This window comes from Eschrichtius robustus, chromosome 12 (assembly GCF_028021215.1).
Source record: "Eschrichtius robustus isolate mEscRob2 chromosome 12, mEscRob2.pri, whole genome shotgun sequence".
NCBI lineage: Eukaryota > Metazoa > Chordata > Mammalia > Artiodactyla > Eschrichtiidae > Eschrichtius > Eschrichtius robustus.
Window position 1 is genome coordinate 32,566,841 of NC_090835.1, and position 27,433 is coordinate 32,594,273.

At 44.2% G+C, this 27,433-nt stretch overlaps 1 protein-coding gene across 5 annotated transcripts in view; it reads left to right on the top strand.

Moving 5' to 3' along the window:
• ARHGEF3 (Rho guanine nucleotide exchange factor 3) overlaps positions 1–27,433 on the top strand; it is a 310,194-nt gene that overhangs the window by 215,786 nt on the left and 66,975 nt on the right. The window contains exon 1 of one of the 5 annotated variants that reach the window (XM_068557960.1): positions 26,458–26,672. The exons of the other annotated variants lie outside the window; for them this stretch is intronic. Coding sequence (XP_068414061.1) covers positions 26,577–26,672 — 96 coding nt within the window. The 5' untranslated portion in view covers positions 26,458–26,576. Of the gene's footprint in view, positions 1–26,457; positions 26,673–27,433 lie in introns of those variants that run through there. 5 annotated transcript variants of the gene reach the window in all.

The following is a 27,433-nucleotide window of genomic DNA, read 5'->3' on the forward strand; positions in this document are numbered from 1 at the left end:
CACTAGGATGGTGGTAATTAAAAAAAAAAAAAAGATTGGAAAATAATAAGTGTTGGTGAGGATGTGGAGAAATTGAAACCCTCATATGCTGCTGGTGGGAATGTAAAATGGTGCAACCACTGTGAAAAAGAGTTGACAGTTCCCCAGAAAGTTAAATATAGAGTTACCGTATGACCCAGCAGTTCCACTCCTAGGTAAATATATACCCAAAAGAATTGAAAATAGGTTCTCAAAGACTTGCATACAAATGTTCATAGCAGCACTGTTCATAATAGCCAAAAAGGGTAAACAACTTAAACGTCCATCAACTGATGTATGGGTAATCAAAATGTGGTATATCCAAACAATGGAATATTATACACCCAGAACAAGGAATGAATATTGATACAGCCTACAACATGGATGAAACTTAAGACACATTACACTAAGTGAAAGAAGCCATATACAAAAGGTCGCATAGAGTATGATTCCATTTATATGAAATGTCCAGCATAGGCAAAAAGTCTGTCCATAAAGACAGAAAGATTAGTGGTTGCCAGGGACTGCAGGGAAAGGAGATTTGGGAGGTCCAGGGTTTCTTCTGGGTGATGGAAATGTTCTGGAATTAGACAGTGGTGGTGGTTGCACAACATTGTAAATATACTGATCCTCACTGAATCGTATATTTTAAAGTGATTAAAATGATGAATTTTAATTCAATAAAAACATTTTTTGTAATGATGAGTGGATTGGTAGGATATACACCCAATCCACGACAATAGTTGCCACTGGGGGTGGCTAGAGGTGGGATGTGGGACTGCAGTGGTGGGAAAAGATGTTAGGTATCCTAGTAATGTTTTATTTCTTTTATCTATTAAAATAAAGCAGTGGAAGCACATTTAACAAAAAATTGAGTTCTTAATTTTGGATGGTGAGAATGTCAGCATTCATTACATATTACTCATAGCATTTGCTATGATTTTTTACATTTCTTTAAAAAAAAAATCAAACCAGATGCAAAAAGCCCAGGACAGTGGACTCATGATGAGAAGAGCTGCCTTCTTGTCCAGCTCAGACCTCTCCCTGCCTCCTAAGATCCCCTGGGATCCTGGGCCCTCTAGTTTGTGCACTCTTTCCATACAGCCTCCCCTGGCCCCTCTTGACCAAAGTCATCATTATACTCCTGATTTAGTAGGAATATCAAGGTCCTTGATTTCCCCAGTGACTCATCAGCAGACATTTGCCCTCTTAACTCCTCCTTGAGCCTAGACACAAATCCTCCCTCCTGTTAGAGAACCCCCTGCCACCAGGCTCACCTAAAGATTGCTCAGGTTAGGTCCAGAAAAAAGCAGAAGAGTATCCATTTCTGTTTCTATGAATATGATGACTGGTTAATATGGAGCTGCATGGAAGACCTGGACCTTTCTTAAAACACTGATTATTTCTTCTGAGTATACAGAACAGTGTTCTGGGGAAAAGATCTTCATGTCTGATTACCAGGCCTCATAATAACTGAATGATAGATGGAAACTACAGACTTCTTCCCTAGTGGTCTAGTGCAGGTATCATCAAGCTAGGGCCAAATCTACTGGGCTACTGTCTGTTTTTATAAAGTTTTCCTGGAACACTACCATACTCTCATTCACTTATTGTCTATGTCTGTTTTTGTAGTGCATCAGCAGAACTGAGTAGCTGCAACAGAGACTACATGTCCCACAAAGCCTAAAATAATTATCTGTTCTTTACAGGAAAGTGTGCCAGGCCCTGGTGTAGTGGTTCAGAACATGAGCTCTTGACCCCACCTGCTCTGGGATAGTAGTTAAGACACAGGGAAGATCTTCTGATCTTCGTATTCTAAAGTGAGGATGACACTGAGATGCAGAGAAGAGAGCCAGTCACGCACGGGGATGAAGAGTGTGGACTCTGGCGTTAAATGCCGCTTACTAGACACACAGCCTGGGGTATGTCATTGAAGGTTACAAAGCTGTACCTCACTTCTAAAGCAGCGTTCTTGAGAAGAGTAAATGAGATAACTCAGTAAATATTTATTGGGCTCCATTCAGTGCCGGGCACTGTTTGAGGTGCTGGTGATAAAACAGCAAACATGAGGGACAAAAATCTCTGTCTTCACAGAGTTGTAGACTAGATGGGAGATGGTAAATAACAGTAAATCAACGGAGGTACAGTTGGGTCTTGAGGTGGCCAGGCGGGGGAACAAGGAGAGAGATGGGGGTTGGGGATCTACTATATCTGGGAGATCAGGGAAAGCCCCTCTAAGGACCCTTCTTGTGAGCTGATGTCTCAATGACAAAAAGGAGCCAGTCCTGCAGAGATTTGGGGGCAGAGGAAACAGCCAGTTCACATGTCCTGTCATGGCAACAAGACTGCCACGGTCAGGACGGAAAGGAGGCTGTGTCGGGGCCCCGTGGACGAGGAGGAGAGAAGCAGGAAGATGAGGTCTGACAGGTGGATGGGGCCAGATCCCATAGGGCCTCGTCAGTTGTGGCAAGGAAGTGGGATTTCAGTCTAAGTGTGGTGAAACGACTGGAGGATTTAGGCAAGAGCGTGAGTGCTGTGATCCGAGATGACTCTCTAAATGATCCTTCTGGTGGCTGCAGTGCAGTGAGGTTGTAGAGACAAGGTTTACAACCGGGAGAACATTTAGCAGGCTATCGCACTAGTCCAGGTGAGAGATCATGGCAGCGTGGGCTGGGATAGTGGCAAGGGAGGTAGAGAGAAGTAGATGGATACTGGTGAAACTGATGGGACTTGCTGGAAGATTAGATTTAATGTGATAATGTATGGGAAATGCTCAGCACAGGGCCAGGGACATAGTATCTTCACTGTCATCATCGTTACCGTCTCCACCACAGTCATCATGATCATCTTGAGAGACAGTGTAGCATTGTGGTTAAGAGTATAGACTCAAGCCACACTACTTGGGTTTAAGCCCCAGCTCTGCCATTTATAAGCTCTGTGACCGTGGGTAAATTACAGATCCTCTCTGTGTTTCAGTTACCTTCTCTGTAGAATGGGGGGATCAGGGTACTTTCCTTACAGGACATTGTTAAGTACCATAATATTCCTGCCCTGCCAGATCATAAACCATAAACACCATTGCTGTTATTTGAGGGCCGGTAGATGGCCCTATACTTGATAGAGATTTGGTGAATATTGCTAAAATCCTAGCATTCTGTGGAAATCCTCCTTAGAGGCCAAAAACAAATCCCTCTTCGTGTAACCCATTGATTGATGAAGCTGATGGGAGGGCTGTCTCCCTGACCTCCGAAAATCAGCAATTTCGGGGAGATAAGACAGCCACACTGTTTGTTAGAGTATTTGAGCCGCAGGCTTTTAAATCAGCATTCCAAAGATGTAAAGGCAACAAAAGTATGCACTGGGCTTTCCACAGAAGAGAGTGTGGGGCACTGTGCCTGTTTTGACCAGCTGTGTCTGTGTGGGCGTCGGCAGGGCTGTCCTTTGGGAGACGTCTCCTCTTAGAGGGATCCTCTCATTTCTCCGTCTTAGGCAGACCCTGTTTCAGCTATGGGGCCTCAGGGGTAGCTAGGGCTCCCTGAGTATGCAGCTATGGGCTTCTCACAGCCTGGGTCAAATGCAGGGGCATTGTTGTTCCCATCATGCCCTGGTCTGGCTGCTGGAACCAGGGGGCCAGTCTCTGGGAGGTGAGAAGGACCCCCAGGTATACACTCACCCGGACCCCACACAGATTGCCTGAGAGCTCACATTCCCTGCTGGCTGCAGACGTGTCCTTCCCAGGCCCCAGGCAGGTGGAAGTCTGTCCCAAAGAAACAGCGGTGTGGCTCCCCTCCACGCACAACCACAGAAGGGACCTCTTTTAACCTTTCCGTCTTCTGAGCAATAGGAAGCAACACGTGGTAAAGATCCACTAAAACCCAATATGGGCCTTCTCCCTCCCACTCAGAAACAAGCTCCCACTGATGGCAACTTTTACTCCTGGACCAGAGTCCTTTCGTATACCTGAGGCCTGCGATTTTTAGAACTTTGGGGGCTCTGGATATCTTTTCCTGCAACTGCTTAGTTGGACAACTTGTTTCTTAGTTTTAAGTTAGGGAGATTGTTGTAAATACAACCACATATGTAAGGTAGAAAAGAGTAGGCTCTTAACTGAGTTCTAACGATGTTGATGTTTGCTTTGTTAGTTATACTTCACATGGACCTTACATTCTGAGTATCTGCAAGATCCTGAGGTTAGGTTATGTTCTTAACTTTAAAATCGTACTTGAATATTAACAGCTCACATTTATTGAGCCCTTACTATGTGACAGGTAGTCACCGAGTGCCTTCACGTATGTTTAATCCTCGCCACGGCACTGCAAGGTGGATACTATTATAATCCCCACTTTACAGATGAGAGAACTGAGGCTTCCACAGGTGGAATAGCTTGCCCAAGTCACAGACTAGAAAGTGGCAGAGCTGGGATTTGAACCTGGACCACCAAATTCAAGCCCTTAAGTCACTCCACTAGCCCTTAAGACACGCATGCATCATAAGTAGCTTTGCTCCTTGTGAATGTTTTCATACCAAACATACAGAGATGGTTGTTGGTCCTTTGCCACTTGATTTCTAGGAGGTCTTCATATATTATGGAGATTAGTTTACTGATATAAGTTACAAACCTATTTTCCCAGTTTGTCCTTTGTTTTTTGACTTCTTTAATGGTGTTTCTGATGTTTTGTTTGCCAGGTAGAAGGGTTTTTTAAATTTAAACTTTAAATTTTACTTTTTATATTGTATGATAAAAAGATCTCTGAATGTTTTCTTTTCTTCTGAACTTTGAGTCATAGTTAGAAAAGTCTTCTCTACACCAGGGAATTTGCCCGTCTTCTTCTAGCACTTTTATGTTTTTCACATTTACATTTAAATCTTTGACCCATTTGAAGTTTATTCTGGTATGCAATGTGAAATATGCGTTAAGAAAAAGAACTTTAAAAAACACTTCAAAATAAATTTCCCTGTCCAAATGTGGTCAGAGTTTGTATATGAAGAGTATTTGTGGTAGTGAATCCTCCTTCAGAATAAAAGCAGGCTTATTAGTGTCACAGGTGATCAGTAGGGAGTTGTTTGTGGTTCTAATTAGACCTCTAATTAGCCTGAAGCTTTGATAGCGGTTTTCCCGTCTGCTGAGATGGTCGAAGTGCAAGGTAATAGGAGACTCAGAAGGGGTCAGCCACACAAATGAAGCTGTTGGAGGTAGCTTTGGACACTCGTGAGACCCCTGACTCCTCATGCCCTCAGCTTCCAAAAGCTCACCTGTGGAACAGCCTTAACATTTTCCTACTTTCTTCTCTTTGGCATTATTAAAGAACAATCCCTCAGCCAGCCTAAGTTTGGTTTTGGCAAAAAGTGTCACTTTATCAGTAGGTTACCATACTTGTCTCCTAGTTTCAAGAAATTTACAATCTCACTGAGGGAAGCAAGACTTAGATATGTAATATAAATTCTGACTAATGCGAGGGAGTAAGAAGGCAAGTGCTCATTTATTTGGTAGAGGCCCTTTTGTATGCCTTTGAGTCAAAACTCTTCCAGCTGCAAGTGACAGAAACACAACTCAGATTCCTTTAAGCAAAAAGGGGATTTCTGCTTATGTAATAGAAAAGTCCATGGCTTATTGGCCTCAGGAATGGCTGGATCCAGGTGCTTATTTTTCTCAGGAATTTCTTTCTCTTTACCTCTCAGCTTTCATTTCTCTCTGTTGCCTCCATTCTTGGATATGGTCTCCCCTCCTGGTGGAAAGATGGCCACCAGCGGCTCCAAGCTTACCCACTTCTAACTTAGAGGTCCTTTCTCACCTAGTTCTTCCTGCAAAAATCCCAAGCCTGGTTCTCATTTCCCCTTTCTGAATCAATCTCTATGGCCAGAAGGAGGGGTCAGTTGCTGGTTGGCCAGTCCTGAGTTACATGTACTCCCAAGGGGACTGATGATGGGCTCAGTCCCACTGAAACCACAAGCACTGAGAGAAGAGCATTTTCCCAAAAGAATTGTTATTAAAAAGAAGGAAGAACTGACGCTGAATGAGTCAAAACCCCAGAGTGCCCTACAGCATGAGCTTTGTGTTCTCAAAGCTCTTAAAGGATCAACTCTGGGTGCCAACAACACAAGCAAAGAAAGTCTTGAATGGAGCAGTTGGACTCGGTTAAGCCTATAAAAATGAAGGCTCCCTGAGTTGCTGTTTTGTGATAAGAGCAATAGCTTTTGTCCCGTTCTCACTAGCATTGCAAAATAAAAAACAAACAGATAACGTTGCTGCCTGTCTGTTACTGAGGGTGGGTTTCTGGGATTCTAATGGAACTTGTTGGAAAAGCTACAACCCTCTCATCAGTGTTTGTCAAATACAAAAACCCAGCAGAAAAGAACATGCAGAGAGATTGTTTCCTTCTCTCAGCCATGGACTATGGTTTGGGAAGAGAACAAGGTCTTGAATAGGGCGAGATTCTCAACCAGGTGCTTTTGCAAATGTCATTTACTCATTCCACACCTGAATAGTCCATAGCTTGTGAGGAATATGGCAGGAAATGTAGGGGTCTTTGTAAATGAAATGGCCTGGCTACTTTGTTGGTTGTACCAAGCACAGCAGCTAACATTGTGTCTGGCACTGCGTCTCATACCATCCATGCATCATCCGTTCAATTCTCATAATGGCCTTATGTACTGTTTTTATCCCCATTTTATAGGTGAGGAAACTGAGGCTCAGAAAGATTCACTCACCCAGGGTCCTAGAGCAAAGGAGTGGTAGAGTCAGAAGTCAGCCTCAGGTAGCTGGACTCCAGTGTCTGGGTCCTCACTGTGCTCAGTTATTAGCTCGCCATGTAACCCTGACCTTGTTACCGAACAGGGTTCCCCCATTCCTTTTCACAGGTGAACATTTGGGTTGTTAGAAGAATCTTTAAACAGTGATGCCACTAAAGTGTTTTACTCTGAGAATCCTGGTGTATAATTAGCTTTTTTTTTTTTTGATTAATTAATTTATTTTTTGGCTTTGTTGGGTCTTCGTTGCTGCATGCGGGCTTTCTCTAGTTACGGCGAGCGGGGGCTGCTCTTCGTTGTGATGCACGGGCTTCTCACTGTGGTGGCTTCCCTTGTTGCGGAGCACGGGCTCTAGGGCTTCAGTAGTTGTGGCACGCGGGCTCAGTAGTTGTGGCTCGTGGGCTCTAGAGCACAGGCTCAGTAGTTGTGGCACACGGGCTTAGTTGCTCCGTGGCATGTGGGATCTTCCCTGACCAGGGCTCGAACCCATGTTCCCTGCATTGGCAGGTGGATTCTTAACCCCTGTGCCACCAGGGAAGTCCCTATAATTAGCTCTTAACAATGATAGACCACAAAGAAAGAAAAATTCCCCATATTTTTCTAATCGGTTTCCTCCCATCTTTCCCAGAAAACATCCACAATTGCTAAAATGGATAACATTTCATTCTTTTCATTTTATCTTTGGGAAGGAAAGCAAGGAGCCATGATGCTGACCAACTTGGCCATCAGCTCTGAATTTTATAATTATCAGTAATCTCCAAAAATGGCATGCATGGTCTTTGAGATCTGGTAATTATATACCTGTGTGTGAATGGTTCAAAGGCTGGGCTTTTAAGCAAATCTGAGTTTGAATCACAGTCCTGCCATTGTGACCTCAAAGAAGTTGTGGAGCCTGTCTGAGCCTCAGGTTCCTCGTCTATAAAGGGGGTCGTTAGTTGGTCTGCGCTCACAGGGCTGATATGGGGGTTAAAGGAGATGATGCTTACAAAGTGCTCAGCACAGCGCTGCCCCGAGTAAGTGATCAAAACAGGCCAGCTGCCAGTAACACAGTCATTTATTATTACAATGACTGTGTTATTATTTCTTGTCCTCACTCCTTCCCCCTCCAAAATAAACTCCACCGCACCAATATCTCCATTTTTATCATGGACGTTTAATAGTTAAACATGCTTTTCTTTACTACAGTTGTTTGCAAAGCACCTTGCAATTTCCTCTCTTCCTAATTCCTGGAATTCTGTTTGTGTGAACTTGAATTGTTTAAAGCTCTCTGTTCGGCAAACTCTCTTTTGTGTTTTTTCCTCTGATGTCCAGAGGCTTTGAAACAGTAGCTTTTCCATAATCTTCAACAAAAGTTGCACTAACTCCCTGAAGGGCCGGTGCCTTTAGTGCAGTTTTCTCTTCCAGCTGGCTGTCTGACTCGTTGTTTTCATTCTTTTCCCCAAGATCTTTTCTCTTTGGTTAGCTCTTTTATGGGGAATCTCTTGCAGGGCTTTCTCTGAAATATTCTTGCCTCTTCCATTTAAGATTAAGCTGTTATCTTGGTGACAGGTACTGACGAACACCACTTAGACTCACAGATGGTCATGTGACTTGGCTCACAGATTAGTGCCTTTTTCAGGTGATAATGATCCCCATGGCTGTTGCAGAAGCTTTGTCATAAAAAGTTGATTATTTATGGCAACCTGGTTCTGGCAGTTAAAAGAACACGGGATCTAGTTAGTTGTTTTTTCCCCTCCCCAAGGAACATCTCTGGAATTCACTGATGGCAAAAGAAACACACAAGAACATGGATCAGGTTTCTAATCAGGATAACCTCCCATCTGTAGAGCATTTTATAGATTCCAAAGCACTTCCGTGTTCATAATCTCTCAGTGCACTTGTCTCTGGGAACCGAGCAAATGTGTCTGTTCAGGGAAGGTGAGGGGGAGGAGAAGGAGAGTAGATCTGGGATGCTGAGCTGTGGGGTGGGACTTTGAGGATGTGCCTGGGCTGGACTGTGCTAAGATGCAGAACTGGATCTCCTGCTTTCTGGTGCTTTTCTCAGTCTTGCTAATAACGAACGACCTGTGAGAGAATTTCACAAGACTCAGAGTGCACCTCAATCATAAAACATCCTTTGTAGATTCGTTTAAGCCGTTGTCTTGTTTTCTCTTGTGGTCTGTTTAGACATCCATCTTATAGGGTAACATTTCACTCGGCATCTACTGCAAGAGGAAACTGTGGAATAATTCTTGCTTCCTGATCAAAGTAGGTGAATTCCTAGCAGAGGTCTTTGGAAAGATGTTTGGGGGAGGAGAAGAGGAATATTTCTTCCTTTAGTTTTGGAAGACTTCCAAAGAAGAAGAAGAAAAACTTATATCAAGAAGCTGATGGTTTACAATGTTTATGGAAACACCACTACCAAAATGCCTCAGTTCCATCTGCAGTGTTGGACACCTCAATTCAATGACCTCCCCTTTCATTTTTTCATTATAAAAATAACATAACCAAATGACCCATAATTAGGAAACCTCCCTTCTGATACAACCATTTTCATTTTATGTATTTTCCCTGCAAAGCTTTTCCACGTTTGTACATATTGCGTAGGTGCCCTAATAAATAGTTTTCATCCTGTTTTTTTTTTTTTTGTGGTCCGTGCCGTGCAGCTTGTGGAATTTTAGTTTCCCTACCAGGGATCGAACCCTGGCCCTTGGCAGTGAGAGCATGGAGTCCTAACCACTGGACCACCAGGGAATTCCTCATCCTGCCTTTTTTTAACTTAGCATTTTTCATGTTGACTTCACAAGTATACTTGTTAATGTTTACACAGTGTCATCCAGTGGATGTTCTATAGCTTACTTAAATATCCCCTGTTGTCTGACACTTGGATTCCAGGGCAAATTAGTGCAGAGTTGGAAAACGTGGGCCCCAGAGCTAGCCTGACCCGGATTTCTTGCTCTGCCACTTCCCAGCTTAACCATCTTGCTGGGAGAACAATGATACTTTCCTCAAAGGATTGTTTAAAGGAAAATAATGTATCTGAAGCACTTAAACATAGCTCCTGGCACATAGAGTATTCTCCATATTTAGTAGCTAGTCTATTATTATTTCTAAATCATCACTATTAAATGACAATGCACTAACAATGTTTTCTTTTGGATTATTTTCTTTTGGTAAATTCACACACGTGGACTATTAGGCCAAGATATTTGCATATTTATACTGTTCTTGGTATCTGTTGACATTTCTTGATATCCCTGTTGTTTTTTACTGTCATCAACAATTCTATGCCACGTGGCATGGCCAAAAAAAAAGGGGGGGACTTCCCTCCCTGGTGGCGCAGTGGTTAAGAATCCGCCTGCCACTGCAGGGAACATGGATTTGATCCCTGGTCCAGGAAGATCCCACATGCCGCGGAGCAACCAAGCCTGTGCGCCACAACTACTGAGCCTGTGCTCTAAAGCCCGTAAGCCACAACTGCTGAGCCCACATGCCAAAACTACTGAAGCCCACATGCCTAGAGCCGTGCTCTGCAACAAGAGAAGCCACCCCAATGAGAAGCCCTCGCACAGCAACGAAGAGTAGCCCCCGCTTGCCGCAACTAGAGAAAGCCCGCTAGCAGCAGCGAAGACCCAACACAGCCAAAAATAAATAAATAAATAAAATAATTAATTAATTAAAAAAAAAAAAAGATCTAGGGACTTCCCTGGTGGTCTAGGGGTTAAGACTCCGCACTCCCAGTGCAGGGGGCACGGGTTCGAATGCTGGTCAGGGAACTAAAATCCCACATCAGAGAACTAAGATCCCACATGCTACATGGTGCAGCCAAAAAAACAAAAAACAAACAAAAACACAATTCTAAGTGTGCCATTTTCACTCTACTCTTACCTGCACTGGAAACTATAATTTTATAAGTTGGGCAATTTAGTATGTTAAACATGATACCTTGTGATCTGCCCACTTTGTAAAAATAGAGAGAACAGTATAGTTAGTACCTCCACTCACCCGGCATCCAGCATCCACAATGGTTAACCTCTTCCCTGTGTTTTTAGAAATACTTTAAGCAAACCTCAGTCATCGTATCACTTCACTCATCAGGATTTCGGTATACAGCTCTACCTGATGAGGACATTTTATTTTTTTACATAACCACCACACCTTATCACACTTAACAAGACTAACAAGAATTCCTTAATATCAAATATTAAATCCAAACTCAATTTCTCCAAATTTAAATTTGTCTTTGGGGCTTCATCTTAGGTGATACTAAGGAATTCTTGTTAATTTGTCTCAAACAGGTCCTTGTTCAGTTGGCCTGTTTGAATCAGGATCCCAACATGTTCCACCCATTTCTTATGGTTGATATTCTGTAAAAACTTCCCCCTCCCTCTCTTTTCCCCTATGCTATTGATTTGTTGAAGAATCCAGGTCATTTGTCTTGCGGACTGTCTTCTACCCTGGATTCTGGGATTGCTTTCTCATGGTGTGTCTTAACTTTTTCCTCTATCCTCCTGTTTCCTGTAAACTGGTGCATAGATCTGGAGGTTTGATAAGTATCTCACTTAATTTTAATGGGGTGTTTTGAGGGGACAACACATCATTACAGTCCTTCCCTGTGTAGAGTCTTGTGCAATTGACCAGATACCAATGGTTACTGGCCTCTCCTGGCAGTAGGGGAACAAGCAGCCCAAAGATTCTACTGACCATTATAGTAGTTGGAAGAAGTTGAATATAAAATAAGTGATTATATTAGCTTAAAAATACTCCAGATGTAGTTAGTCGTTGCTCTGGAAGTCATTCTGTCTTTGTTCCAGTGCCCTAAGAGCAGTTCCAGAGGTAGGTGTGGACAGGCCCTGCCCTCCAGGAGTTCTAGGTAGGAAGATAATCGGAAAAGTTACATGGCTGTAGACTGGTAAGTAATTTCAAAAATTGGCACCTGGCAGAACATGGTTAATGTATGGTAGTAATAAGAGTGGTTGAACTCAAGAGAAGAAGCCATCTTCTGTGGGCTGGTTTGATCTGGGAAGATTTCTCAAAAGAAAAACTTGATCGAGGAGTTGTATAATAGGTGATATTTGAAAAGGCTGCCAAGGAGGAGGGAGGCGCTATTCTGGACATGAGTTCAAAGATACACAAAACTTTTTAAATGTCAGCCGATCGATCCACTCATGTTAATAGCCTTTGGTATCTATCTTCTCAACCTTTTTCTTTCTTTTGTTCCTTAATTTATTCAACAAATATTTACGGAGCATTAATTATGTGCCAGCCTTTTTTGTGGCATGGGAACATGGCTCATGAGGCAACCTAATTTCATGAAAGACACATGAGCTGGGAGTCAGAAGACCTGAATTACTCTGAAATCCTGTTTTTAGAATAAAAATACTGAAAGAACTCCTTGAGGTTTTCGTTACCCCTAATATCACCAGATGGAGACTTTGGCAGGTCTGGCCAAGGTTGTAGCACACTGTCATCTTTCCTGGGAAGAAAAGACTCTTCTATTTGAATGAAAAAAAAAAAAAAAAAAATATATATATATATATATATATATATATATATATATATATATAAATAAATAAATTTTTTGTTGTTCTCTTCTCTTTCTTTCTTGTGGAAGCACTTTATCCTTTGAGCTCTAAAGTTAAGCTGGAAACTCATGAAACAATATTTGTCACTACCCTGGGCAAGGATACAAATGAAAACAAGAACTCTTTAGCTCCCAGACAGCTCAGCTCACCTTTGTTCAGATTCCAAGCGTGTGGGATGGAGGCCGGGAAGGTTTACCTGTGGTTATCCTGCTGGAAAATGTGGGCTCATTCGCGTGAAAAAGCATTGATCTTGAGATTGAAAATGGCTTATGGGGAGTGGGTGCCTGAGAACCAAAGAAAGACATTGTTAGCATTTTTGACATAGTCATACATCTTCTGCAGCAGCTCAACTTCTATCAATTTGATCCAGGTCTGTTTTCCTTTAAACTCAGTCTACCAGCATCTGTGGAGTGCTTGCTGTGTGCAATAGTGGTCGTTTCAAGAGGAGGGATTTAACTTCCATCCCCATGATGTCCACAGCTCCCTCCACCCCAAAGCACCCCAAATAAGCTTACAGGCTAGGTATGTACACTGGTTGCTGTGCAAACACAGCTTCAAGGTGAACCCCCCCACCCCCGCTACCGCCCCCATGGTTCTCTTTCTCTCTCCTTATCACTTAATATTCTGTAGAATTTCTGAATTTTCAACATGAAAGAAAATTGAAGAGTCACCCAGTTCTGTGTTTGCTAACAAATGTATCCCACTCCTTCCCCCAACCAGGATACCAGCACAGAGGGTCAGCTCACGTCTTGGCTCCTTTATCCCTAACCTCCTGGGTATAAAATTTAAGTGGTTAATGGTCCACACAATTTGGATTGAAAAGCTCAAATCCAGTATATTCTGTTTGATCAAAACAGGATCCAGTAAAGTTAAACGATTTGTCCATAGCTGCCAGGAGTCGGTGGGTAAACAGTGACTGAAACCCAAGGCCACTTGAGCCCACACACATGTCCTGCCTATAAAGCCACCTGTCCATGTTGTGGACAAAGACTGCTGACCTGTGAATCTGGGCACACTGAGGAGGGGGTGCAGCTGTGTGGTTGAGACCATCAGTGTTCTGGGCAGACTAAATTATGGTGCGGCTATTTAGTAGCTGTGTGACCTTGAGCAAGTTACTTAACCTTTCTGAGCCTCTATGCCCTCATCTATAAAACAGGGGAAGCACCCTCTTCAGCAAGTTGTGAGGATTCAGTAAGGTAATGCATGGCACATGCTTGTCACGGGCCTGGCAATAGAGCTAATGGCAACCTAACATTATTTTCTAGCATTTCAGCATTCACATGTCAATACCCCCAATCACAATGGATCCTTTTTGTTCTATCCCAAGTTAACTCAAACCTGTCCACCTTACTCCATTTTTGGAAAGAGCATCCAATACAGAATTTTTGCTCTGGGGATGTGGCAAATGTGTACTCTGCTCTTAGAAATGATTTAAACATCTTTGTTTCATCATGGTCTTTTCGATTGGTTGGTTGGTTCCTGGGCTTTGAGGAGATTCTTTCTTCCTCCAGACTTACCTCCCAGCTCTCTTTGGGACTGTAATAAACCTAGCTACTGTTTATGAAATTACTACTATATGTGAGCCCCTTACCTGCCTTCTCTCTAATCTTCACCTCCACCCTTTGCAGTGGGTACTGTTATGTTCTAATTGCAGATCAGGGCACTGAGGCCGTGAGAGATTAACTTGCTTGATTGTTTTAGATATTTTGGTGGTCCTCCCTTGTTGGAAGATGCAGGAACACACTTGTGTGACCTACAGTTGTCTGGATGTAAAAAGATTACATCTAAGATGACTCTAGCACTTAGGATTTATAAGCATCAGGGACCTGATTGACCATTTAACCCATTATTGACCAGCAGGGGAAACTAGTGAGCAAAGAAGTCACCACAATTGATTAAACTCAGTGTAGGAGTCCAAGGCTAAGATCTGAACCCAGGTCTCCTGACTCTTATTTGATGTTCTTTTAATCATATCATATAGGCTCATATCCTTGACCCTTAGTAGCATCATTGTCTGTAACAAGACACCTGCTAAGTTGCAAATGGTCTGCAGATAATTAATGTTCCACTTCATATGTGGAACTGCAGGTTCTGGAAGCAAAGTACTTGCATTTGAACCCAGCTCTGGCACTTACCAGCTCTGTGACTTTGGGCAAGTTATCAGTAGTTGAACTCCCTGTGCCTCAGTTGGATTGGATTATTGTGAGGATTACCTGAGATACATCATGGAAAGGTCAAAGGACGGTGCCTGGCAGAGAGCCAACCACTAGACAGCATCAGCTGTGGTGGTCATTTGTCGAGCTCCTGTCACTTGCTAGGCATCTTTTGGCACTGGAGATACAATGCTGAACAAGAGAGTCATTTCTTGCCTGTATGGAGCTCACAGTCAAGTGAGAGACACAGATGTTCAAGAATAATGAAGCTTATGATGTGTTGAGTAATTCTAGTTCCATTTGTTATTTATAGGGCACTGTTTAAAAGTTGCTGCAATGTATCTTTGTCTTTAGTTCTGATTTTTTATAAATGTGTGACATCAATGAGAATATTTTGCATCAGAAGTTTGGCCAGGGGTGCACAGAGCTCTCAGCCTTGAGAAGCCTCTGGTCCTCAGCATCATGCCAGCAGCCGTCTGTGTGTTGCATCCAGAACAGAGCTGGCCGAGGTCCTGCTACTTAGACGTAAACAGCCTACCCGAAGGGCAGAGAGGAAGTTATGATTGGGGAAAATCCACAAGGCAGCAAGACTTGGTCACTGAAGGGACAGCTCTCATAGTCATAACAGGCCTGTAGGAAGAGGACACAGTAGGAACCAAATGTTATCATACAGATAACATAGGCACCATGCAGCCAAGTACCTATTTTTAAGTGACAGTGGTATATTTTAGGCCAGTTCCATCCCATCTGTAGACTAGCTCCATCTTCCTTTCAGTTTCTTTGCTCATAGTTGATCTAACCTCTGTTTCAACCTTGTTTCCTTGGCCATTTAATAATTTTTAAAAAAAACTATATTCCTCATTGCATTTCCTGACAAATGAGGACATTGAGTTAACTTTCTAATGAGCCCTTATAAAATATTACCATACTGGGGACTTCCCTGGTGGTCCAGTGGTTAAGACTCCATGCCTCCAATGCAGGGGGCATGGGTTCGATCCCTGGTAGGGGAGCTAAGATCCCACATGCCGCGTGGTATGTCCCCCAAAAAAATTACCATACTGAACTAACCCAAAATGTGGGCTGCCTGCACCAAACATGCTGATTTTAGAAAAGGATGCTGGGACTTCACTGGTGGCGCAGTGGTTAAGAATCCACCTGCCAGTGCAGGGGACATGGGTTCGAGCCCTGGTCCGGGAAGATCGCACATGCCACAGAGCAACTAAGCCCATGCGCCACAACTACTGAGCCCGCGTGCCACAACTACTAAAGCCCACATGCCTAGAGCCCACGCACCACAACAAAGAGTAGCCCCTGCTCGCTGCAACAAGAGAAAGCCCACGAGCACAGCAATGAAGACCCAACGCAGCCAAAAAATAAATAAATAAATACATTTAGACAAGGATGCTTTCATCAGTAAGTTATATTATCATTTTTATATTCTTCCCTGAAATAAAATGGCATAAATCTGAGACAATACTTCATATACAGTTCAGTCTTTGTTGTTTTATAGGATCACGGAAGATGAGCATTTATTTCTATTTTATTCTTATTTATTTATTTATGGCTGCGTTAGGTCTTCGTTGCTGCACGCGGGCTTTCTCTAGTTGCGGTTAGCGGGGGCTACTCTTCATTGCGGTGCACGGGCTTCTCATTGCGGTGGCTTCTCTTGTTGCAGAGCACGGGCTCTAGGCACGTGGGCTTCAGTAGTTGTGGCACACGGGCTCAGCAGTTGTGGCTTGCGGGCTCTAGAACGCAGTCTCAGTAGTTGTGGTGCACGGGCTTAGTTGCTCCGCGGCATGTGGGGTCCTCCTGGACCAGGGCTCGAACCCATGTTCCCTGTATTGGCAGGCGGATTCTTAACCACTGCGCCACTGGGGAAGCCCCGAGCATTTATTTTTAAATTGCCTTATTTTACAGTTCAAGAAACTGCACCTCAAAGAGTTTAATAGACTTGCCCAAGGTCACACAGCAAATTTAGTGGTAGAACCAGGATTGGATCCCATGTCTTCAAATTTAGGTCAGTTCACTCTTCACTGTGCCTCTTCTTTCATACATGTCCAACAGTTAAATCGGTATTTGAAATCCTGGTTTAAATTAAAGAATTAACCCCTTTGGAGGCAAGGAGGGTGGAAAAGATCCCCAAATTCCATCTTTTCCTCTCTGTTTCATTGAGAAAAGAGGGAGTAAGATGATTTGTATACCAGAAAGGTTAATAACTATGGATTATGCGCTTACCTTGTGCCTAGATTGCTGACACATGCATCATCTCATTAAACTGTTCATATGTTTTATCTCATTAAAGCCTTGAAACTCTCATATCCCCATTTTACAGCCAATTAAACTGAGGTTTGGCATGGTTACATAAAGTGTCCAAAGTCATATCGTCAGCAAGTGGAAACCTTGGTATTTGCATTCAGGCCTCTTACTCTAGAGCTTGTATCCTCCTGTGTTCTCCCGGGAACTGAAGGATGGGGTGTTGAATATTCCATAAAGTTTTACTGTAGAACGAGAGTGGAAGGGAAATATCTTATTCTTCAAAAATTAATGTCACAAGGCAATGCGTTTGTAATGATCAGTTTACTGGAGCAGTCGGTAGGAATTTTTTTCCTTCACTTTGAAATTTTGCACTTTCCACGTTAAAAGTTTCTCTAGGAAATGAAAATTAATTTGGGGGAAGGAAGCCTCTGTTATTCCTGCTTCCAGCTGGGGCAGATGCTTGGCCTCCTCTGGGCAGGTAGGAGGGGAACACTGGCCTCTCTCTGCTGAGCTCGTAAACTGGAGAAGTGTCTAAATTCAGGAATGATGCCAGGTGGGGTGGGGGCAAGGAAGGGAGGAAAGGGATGTGGTGTTTGGAGCCCATAACTCAGGAAACGTGATGGCACCTAATTTCAGAGTGGCATGAGGCAAGCGTTTAGGAAAAGAATAATGAGCTATTGTTGTGGGCTTTTTTCTTTAATGGGTGGGTTGTTTTTATAAAGTTTTATGAACAGGAAACTGAAGCAAAATGCTGATCCCTTTGGTTTTTGAGCTCTGCCAGCATCATTTTCATTTTTATTTTTGACTGTTGGTGACAGGCACTTCCTTTAACATTTCTGAGGGTGAAGTGTAATGAGACACCCCAAACTGCCTTTTCTAACAGCAGAATCCAGATGAAGAGTCGTAGTTTCAGATCTTCTCGATAATGCCATGAGACAAAAAAAGATCACCCCTAACCCAGGGAGAAAGATAGCTCTTTCAGAAACCAAGGCAGGCTGTAGAATGTTTTCCCTTTAAAAACATTCTAGACATTTGCCCAACTTGTGGAAAACCTCTAACATGCATTAAAATGTGTCTTGCTGAGGCAAAGAAAATACAGATCAAATTCCCCTGCTGCTCTGAATCATAAAAACTCAGCCTCCCCACCTATTGTTTCCCCTGGAAGATGACTTCATCTTAAAGGTGGTCTTATCTGTTGTGCATTTTGGATACACTGAACCAAGGTTTCAGGCATCTGGCTGCCAACTTCAGAGACTTAAAAGCTGTTTTGTTCCTGCAGGGCATTTATTCATTGCTTACCTTATAAAAGTTATGTCTTACTGCATTTTCCTGGCACCAGAGCAATCCTTGTACCTACCCATTGCATGTGGTTTTTCTGAGCCTGCAGGCAGCACTGGGTTATTAAAGTTCAAGGAGGAAGCCACATGATGTTGGCTTTACAGTTTTAATTCTCTCTTACCTTCTTCCCTCCCTTCCTCCCACTCCCTGACAGATGAGTTTTGTTCACCACGTACTATGTCGAAACCAGAATGGGCTCTCAAAGCATGTCTTTTAAGACTCCAGGTGAGGAGGCCCAGAAGGGGAGAGCATGACCTTCCCTTGGTGGAGCAGCCAGCAGAGAAGTTTCCTTCCTCTCCCACTGGCTTCCTTGGATAAAAAGTTTTTGAGTCCATAATTTCACATCAACCTGGCAACAGTAGACCAGCACCATGTTTGATCTTGCAGAAACACCAGGCAAAATCTCCCCTTCTCCTTAAAAATCAGCCACCCAGGGCCCAGCTCAAGAGAACGAAGTTTCTATATTATTAGCACTAGGTATGAGCATGGCAAACTGAAAAGAAAAAAAAAAAATTACAGAGTTTAACCTGGAATCAAAAACCTAGAGAAGGAAAAGGAAGACAGTGCCTCTAGAGGGAAGGAAAAAGGAAGATGAGCTTGTTACAGGGAGTCTTTGAAAACAAACTATTTGACATCTCTTTGCCACCAAGAGTTTCAATCTCCCTAGCAAGTCTACCTTGTTCAGAAATGAGTGTAAGTTGCTGAGTGTGTGTAAAAAGCTGGAGGAAACCGAAAACTCTCAGTAATATCCAACAGGGCCCCATAGCCTTACACTGCAGGAGCCATCTCTAAAAGTGGTTTCAGTGAGTTTGGGACTCTTCAAGAAGCTTATTAAAGGACTCATGTCTCCTTTTCAAGATTTCTTTTAACAGCCCACTGTGGTATTCTGCATTTACTTTCTTGGTCCCATCTCAGAAACTTTAAATAGATGATGTTCCTCATTGCAAAAATTCTCTGAATTTACCTCCTCTATGACATGTTCTTTGATTAGTGCCATTTCAATTTAATTTTTATTTCAACAAATATGGATCCTTCTACCATGTGCCAGCATGATAGAAGGAGCTGGAGCCACTGTGGTGATTGAGATCCTTGTAGGTGGAGACACACTGAGTCAGTCATTATGAGCGGGATGAGTATTATTAGGGCGAAACAGGTACTCAGCACTGTGAGGGTACAAAGTAAGGGTTCCCCTTGCCTGCGGATTGAGGACAGTCTTGGGGGAGAGGAATTAGCCAGGAAGCCATCTGGTTGATGGTTCTTGTCATGCCAAAGAACTAAATGATCATACAGTAATAAAAGTTGGTGAACTAGAGGCTGGTGCTTTTCTTCAGCCTTCCGTTGCCAAGGCTTTTGGTTCAGTCAGAATTGCAGGCATCTGAGACCTTTGTTTGCTGAGCTTGCTTTTGGATGTGAGATGGAAAAATTCAGACACAGCAGAAGCTCCTGTAACTCAGCTCACTTAACCAACACCCTCCACCCCCCTGTAGTATTATGGGATGCCCACAGCACAAGGAACACTTTCAGCTAATTGGCTGCTCTCTACCACACACCAGCCGACTTCCGCTCCCACCAGATGAGTGAGACACAGGCTTGCCAGGAGTCCCAGAGTCTGTTTGTGCTGGTTGAACTCGTTCTGTAATTAAGGTCTTCTGCTCACGCCACCCTCCCCTCCCCACCCCCACCAAAGCCCCAGGTATTTTTCAAGTAAACATCTCAAGCCAACCGCCCTCCTCCCATTCTCTACTGCTGGAGCTAATTTTTTAAAAACTTAAATGCAGTCATGCCCCCTGGCTATGAAGATAAGCATGTTTTTAATTGGAACTTTGGATACCAGATTGTAAATCAAACTCCCAAGAGCCAGAACACATCTCCTTGTGGGTGGCTTAGTTGGTAGTTTACTGGGAATGTGGACTTGCATTATTTTTCATTGTATCCCTGATGCACCCATATGTTTTTAGCAGGCTGTCCAGCACGTAATAGTTCCTTAGTACTGCCTGAGCAAATAAGCAGCTCTCTGTGCCTATTCTGGATTGTGATGCTGCAACCAATGGGCTAATTACCACTGGACACCTCTGGCCTGAGGATCTGTGGTTCCAGTGTCTCTGGAAGGGCGGGGGCCCAGGTTCATTATTGGGCTTGCTGATAATTCTCACACTTTACTACTCAAACAATGTGCTTTGAGGGTGTTTATCAAAAATACAAATTTCTGGAGTCCACTGCTAAAGATTCCAAGTCAGCAGACCCAAAGTGGGGCCCAGTGATATGGATTTGATAAGCTTCTCAGTTGATTTCACTGCAGGTGGTCTCTGGAATTATTGTCCCTAAATTGACACAACTCATGTTTCTATAAATGTGTAGGTTTTCAAATCCTGGCCAGAAGATATGAATAGTGCTATATTTCATTGTTATGCACATTTCCCCCACATTTTAACTTCTCTGGAATTGGGATGTAGCTTACAATTGATCACGTGTTATAACTTAATTGGCAACATTTTTTTCTTTCTTGGTTGTACATAAAAATAATAGCACATATTACAGTCTTTGGCATCTTAGGTTTGATGAAATATGGCACTTTGATTGCTGAGTTTGTAGATGATGGAAGAGAAAACACTTACACTATCCAAAGCTAGAATTTACACATTTTAGATTCCACTTTCTCCATGCAGTGGTTAGTATAAAAGCCCTACGTGATGCATACATTAGCTATAGTCTGAAGGGAATAAATAGTTTTGGAGTATAACAAATTTATTAAATTTTTGGTCAAAAAATATGAAATACTCTCAAACAAATGCAGACTCCCCACAAAGTTCAAAGTGTACAGAAGGTTCTAAAGGTTGGCTTAAATTCTGTAAGCAAAGCAAGCCTGCTGATAGTAATCAGCTCAAATTGGAGAAAGTCAGGATTCTTATTGCAAAATCTTCAGTGAAGACAGGTTTCTGATTGCACAGGCTATGCTATGTATCAAAAACACAGTAAACTGTACACTTCGGGGTTTTTATTTCATCACTGAGTTTGCATTTCTGCCCCCCAAAACAATTAACTATGGTGGTAAAGTTTGTCCTGGGAAAAACCAAGCTTTGAAACATTTCTTCCCCCTCCCCAAGTTCTTCTTAAAGTATTATCTGTCATTGCAACTTTCATTTTCACTGGCCTTTTGAAGTACATTTTCATATCTGAAACAATTTAAGATGATTTTCTGTCCCCCTCCCCACTTACTCCCATGTTCTTTATTCTCTTGTCCTTTCATGCTTTATGAAATCTGTTATTCAGTTAAGGGTCAGGTATGGGCATGAAGGAAAGATTCTAGGCATGTCAATATTCTGAGGCTTCTTGGCACTCAAGCATTTTTTTCATTGCTCCACTATGCCTAAACTGACATTTGACATCAATCAGTGATCAAGGTCTAAAGCGAAAATATTCTTGAGGTCAAAACCAACAGATTGTCATGGCTCTGATGCCATATTTCAGCTCTACCCTTTAATGCATGGTTTCTCAACTGTGCATTATAAGCATTTTGGACCTGTTAATTCTTTGGTGTGGGGGGCTGTCCTGTGCATTATAGGATGTTTACCAGGATCCTGGCCCTCTACCCGTTAGATGCCACTAGCACCGTCCCCCGGTGACAATCAAAAATGTATAGACATTGCCAAATGTCACCTAGGGGACAAAATCGCCCCCAGTTGGGAATCACTGCTATAATGATTGTACCTGTCTGTGGTATATCAGGGCATGACACATATCATTCTTTGTTTTTAAACATAAAATCTTGATTGGTTTTGGATTATAGCTAATAAGTCACAGGATTAGCTCAATACTGGGAGAAAGAGATGCTATCACCTAACTGGTTTTTCAGACTTGTTTCAGAAAATGAGATCTATAAGAGAAGGCAAGAATGAAGTCTTCCAGCTTTAGAATATCCAGGTGTATATTTTCATAAATCTAACCGGGAGCCAGTGGACATCTCCCCAGGCAGAGGGAGAGTTTTAGTTGATTTTAGGTATTGTCAGTACTTTATTTGTGCCATTTTTACCTGTCTGGCAGTAAACCACAGTCCTGATCTCTCAGAATTCACTGCCAGAACTTCTTCAGGCTTTTAACTCCCCTCTCCCATCAAGACTGAAGTTGCAGAGAGGAAAGGGAGCTTGGTCATTAGCTGGGAATGTCACCTAAATAGAAGGAGAGGGGAGGGGGGCTAGTACACACATGTCCAACATGTACCTACACGACCGTGTCAGATTAGCAGGGGTAGACAAGATAGCTCCAGCTGCCAGGGAAGCAGATGGAGGTACATTGCGTTTGAAGGCTAGGCTTTAGGGTATCAACTACGGTCACTTGCACTCCTTCTGCAAATACATACCTCACAGCAGAGGTTACAGGTGAAAGGCCATGTTTTAAACTCAACCATATTTCTCGAGCAGGTGCGCCTCACACACCTTTCTGGCATAGAGATTCAGGAATGGGTGGAGATATTAAGTATATTGCTGTCAGAAGAAAGCATTGTCCCATTGGCTGAGAAGACTGTCACAACCACTTTGATTTCTGAAGTTTTAGCCTCATGCTGGGCCTGTTCTGCTCACAGTCATGGCAGCGGGATTTGAGGAGTTGATTGATGGTCTCCCAGTCATGCCTGGCTGTCTGTCTAAAAGGAGCTAACAACCCGAGCTAGGCTTGTGGGTGGAAGCCCACCCCTCCATCAGCAGCACAAATGAGCCCTGCTCAGCCCAGGCGAGAACACAGGCTCTGCTCTTGGCACCGTTCCTGGAAACGCAGAACAGGCTTCTTTATTCCAGTCTCCAGGCTTCTGGCTAGCGAGAAACACTGCCGGGCTGTGAAGCGTTTTATAGGATCATAACGAGTTGTGCCGAAGGCGAGTTCTGAAAGGCACTTTGTGCCATTGCTTTGAGTGAAGCTGACTGTTAGGGCAGTGTTGTTCTTAAGCCCATAAACACACACACAGGCAGGATGGGGAATGCTGGGCTCCTGGGGCTGCTCAGCTCGGCAGCATTGCAGAGTTGAACTGACTTCTCTCCACTGTGACACCAGCTTCAGGGCTGTGCTTGGGAGCCCTCCTGTAGAGCAGCCTGCTTTCTGACCAAGTCTTTGACCGTGGACACCCCTGGTTGGAATCCTATGCAGATTGCCCAAATCTGCTAATGTTGGAGTATTGCATCACACACAAGGGAGGTTCTGAAAGTGGAAATTGCATGGAGTCAAAAATACCCTTGAAAATCCTTTAAATGTCTCAAGGACCACATATATGGCTTGTGTATACCCAAAATTGCAGGTTTCAGTTTACAGATCTTATTGTATGAAAAATACATGTCTTTAAACATCAGAATCTTATTCACCGTGGTGAGACATTCAAGCTATGAGAGGCTTGGAAGCATCAGACCACCCAAAGGAACTCCAGATTCCCATCTTCCCTTTTGCGCTCATCTGGGGCTTGTGCTTTTTTTTTTTCCCCAGCACAATTTAAATTGTTACTGGCCATTAGCAATCTCTCTCTCTCTCTCTTCCTCTTCCTTTTCCTCTTCCTCTCTCTCTGCCTAGCATACATACTGGGAAAGACATAAGTTTGCTGCACATATATTGTGCCATGTATATTGACTGATTTTTATGGTTCCATCTTTTGAAGGAGGGCAAAAAAAATGGTTTAAGAGCAAGTGGATATGGCAGCCTTTTCATCAACCGATATGACTCTTCTTTGCTCTATGATATTTGTACTTGAGGTTAAAGTTCCCTCTCTTGCATAGGGTTTATTTATTACTACACTGGACTTACATATGCCAGACTTCGTGCTTGGTCCGGAGAATCCTGCAGTGAGTAGCCTAGTCCCAGGGCTGGCATAGTTTACCAGGGTCACTCTCTTCTTCACCAAGTGCTGGATGTACACTTCCCAACTGGAGGTCAAGGCCGAGTGAGCTCCAGCAGGGATCAAAGCCTGTCCATGAAGGGACTGTTACTGGCCAGAGCCACCTAGTTGAGGTGGTGGGAGGCCTTTGGTGGCAAAGCTAATCAGGGGCTGCTTTGGTTGGTTGCCCTTGGAGGTGGGATTCCCCTCACTCCCCCCCGCAAGCTTGGCCAGACTTGCAGTGAGCATCTGTGTAAGCTCTCCATCAGCACAGTTCAGGCTAAAAGGACAAAGTTGTGTTCAGGAATACAGGTAGGAAAAAAATCAGTGGTCCTGAGCCACTCTTTCCTACCCCAAACCTCTTTTTCAGCTACTTCCTTCCCACTGCTTTAGGGTGTATATTTGAGGGAAAAAATTCAGGTGGTCTCTTCACTGTCAGTTGGAACTCACTCATTCAGGAGCTTCCTTTACATGGGTGGCAAGAGTGAGGCTGGCAGAACTGGACCAGATTCTCTCTGCTTCTGAAGGCAGTTTGTCCACACTAGCTGGGCAGGAAAGCCGGCAAATTTAGTGCCAGCGTGTGGGTTTTCACCCCTGAGGCGGGGATGAAAGGGCTGTATAGCATGAGGTTTCCTGCCTGGAAAGTAGGAACTGCTGGATTCTGGCCTCAGTTGGAGCAGAGAACACTGAAACAGAGACTAGATATTTCCATTCCCACTACCTCCTGCACACCTAAGAAGTCAAAAGGAAAGACGTCATCTCCCTAGACCCCCACCTGCTGTGGCCATGACTTTGACAGGAGGGGGAAAAAATTCAACACTGCAGTCTACAAAATAACTTTTGAGATAATGTTCATTTTAATATTTTAAAAATTAATTTCTAATTTCCCAACACATGGATATGTTTTTCATGTAAAAAATTTAAGAACATATTAGCTATAATGTGAAGGCTCCTTTGTCCACTACTTTTAATTCCCTTGGAACTGATTGCCTCCTTTCAGCCCTATGAAAACTTGCTGTGGATCCTTCCAGATAGTTTTCAATGGTATTTACCTACATTTCTCTATAGAAAATATAGAGAAATTTGTAGATGTGGGTTTTTTTTAACACAAATGGGAAAATATATGGTATTCTTTTTTTTTTTAAATAACTTTATTTATTTATTTATTTATTTATGGCTGCATTGGGTTTTCGTTGCTGCACACGGACTTTTCTCTAGTTGTGGCGAGCGGGGGCTACTCTTCGTTGCGGTGCACAGGCTTCTCATTGCGGTGGCTTCTCTTGTTGCGGATCATGGGCCCCAGGCACACAGGCTTTCGTAGTTGTGGCACGCAGGCTCAGTAGTTGTGGCTCACGGGCTCTAGAGTGCAGGCTCAGTAGTTGTGGCGCACGGGCTTAGTTGCTCCGCGGCATGTGGGATCTTCCTGGGCCGGGACTCGAACCCGTGTCTCCTGCATTGGCAGGCGGATTCTTAACCACTGCGCCACCAGGGAAGCCCTGTGGTATCCATTTGTAGATGTGTTTTTTTTTTTTTTTTTAACACAAATGGTATTATACTGTGCTTCCTCTGCAATTATCTTTTAACTGAACCTAATACATTTGAGATCTTTCCATGGCACACCCACAGACCCATCTTCTTTTTGACTGCAGCTGAGTGGTGTTCCATAGTGATAAGAGTTTACCTAAGCACTCCCCATTGGTGGATGTTACAGTTGTTTCCAATTTGGGTTTGTTTTTTACTGTCCCAGACAGGGTTGCAGGGAATGATCTTATAATTGCCTATTGGGCACCTGCACTGTGTTTCTCCAGTAAGGCGTGGTAGTGCCGGCTCATCACTGCACAGCTTTATCTTGACACACCCTGTCAGATTCCTCTTCTGAGTGGCAGGCAGCCTCTCACCAGCCTCTTCATACTTAAAAATGGGCGCAGAAGACAGGGCTCTAGGAAACTTTTTGGAAGTGGTGGAAATGTTTGGTGTCCCGATTGTGGAGGTTACACGAGTGTTTAGATTTGTTAACACTCAATTAACTGTACAATTAAAATGGGCGCCTTATAGTGTTTGTAGATTATACTCCAGTGATGTTCATTAAAAAAAAAAAATGTATAGGGAGAGACTGGCTAGGAATAAGGAAAGACAGAATACTGCTTCTTCATGTGGGTTTTTAAAACGCTTACTTTCCCCCAAGGCCGCTTGCCTCCGCCCGGCTTCGCCCCAACCTCCGTTCTACCCGCCGCCTCTTCCACCCAAAGTGTGCCGCGGAGCCCAACTGGAGCTGCCACTGGGCTGGGTGGCCCCGAGCCGAGGGCCCGCGGGAGGAAGCGTCCAGCCGCCGTATACCGCCGCGGCTCGGAACGGGGCTTCAGCGAGGCGGCACCTGGGAGCTCACTGGACGCGTCGGGGGCGGGGCCCGGCGGGGCCCCGCCCATTCCCCCCCCCCCCCCAGCCTAGACGGGCGGGCTAGGTCTAGGCTCCGCCCCTTGTAGCCGGAGCGTCAGAGTCAGGTCGAGCTAGGCTAGAAGCCGGCTGTCAGTCTCCGTGTAGCCGCTGCAGCCGCCCGGCACCGTGGAGCTGGGACCCCCTTTCGCCTGGGAGTTTTGTGGTCGCATCGGGTCAGCGGTGACATCCCAACGGGCAGGCCCGGCAGCTGCCATGGTAGCCAAGGATTACCCCTTCTACCTCACGGTCAAGAGAGCGAACTGCAGCTTGGAAGTACCCCCGGCCAGCAGTCCAGCCAAGGACTCCGAGGTAGGGCCTCCACCTGGACCTTTCCGGGTCCGTCTTTCTCTCCATCTCTTACTCTCTCTGCTCCCTCCCTGTGTCACTGTCTCTCTGTTTCCATCTCTCACTCTGTGCATTCCTCTTCCTCTCTCTCCATCTCTCATACACTCTTTCTGTCTCTCTGTCTCCCTGTCTCCATCTCTAACTCTGTCTCTGTCTCTCTGCCTCCCTTCCATCCCCTCTATGGATCAAGAGAGCGCCACCTCCTCTGTCCCCATCTCTCTTCCTCCCAGCCTGAGGGCAGCAGCCTCTTTGCCCCTGCCTCTCTTTTGCGTCCTGCAGGGCTCTCAGACTGTCAATCCACTCCGAAGAGGGACTTACTGCATCAATGGGCTTGGTCGTCAGGGAAAAGCTACCCTTTTTTTTTTTTAATAAATTTATTTATTTTATTTTTGGCTGCGTTGGGTCTTCGTTGCTGTGAGCAGGCTTTCTCTAGTTGCGGCGAGCAGGGACTACTCTTCCTTGCGGTGCGCGGGCTTCTCATTGCAGTGGCTTCTCTTGTTGGGGAGCTCAGGCTCTAGGCACACGGGCCTCAGTAGTTGTGGCACGCGGGTTCGGTAGCTGTGGATTGCGGACTCCAGAGCGCAGGCTCAGTAGCTGTGGTGCACAGGCTTAGCTGCTCCGAAGCATGTGGGATCTTCCCGGACCAGGGCTCGAATCCCTATCCCCTGCATTGGCCGGCGGATTCTTAACCACTGCGCCACCACGGAAGTCCAGGGAAAAGGTAC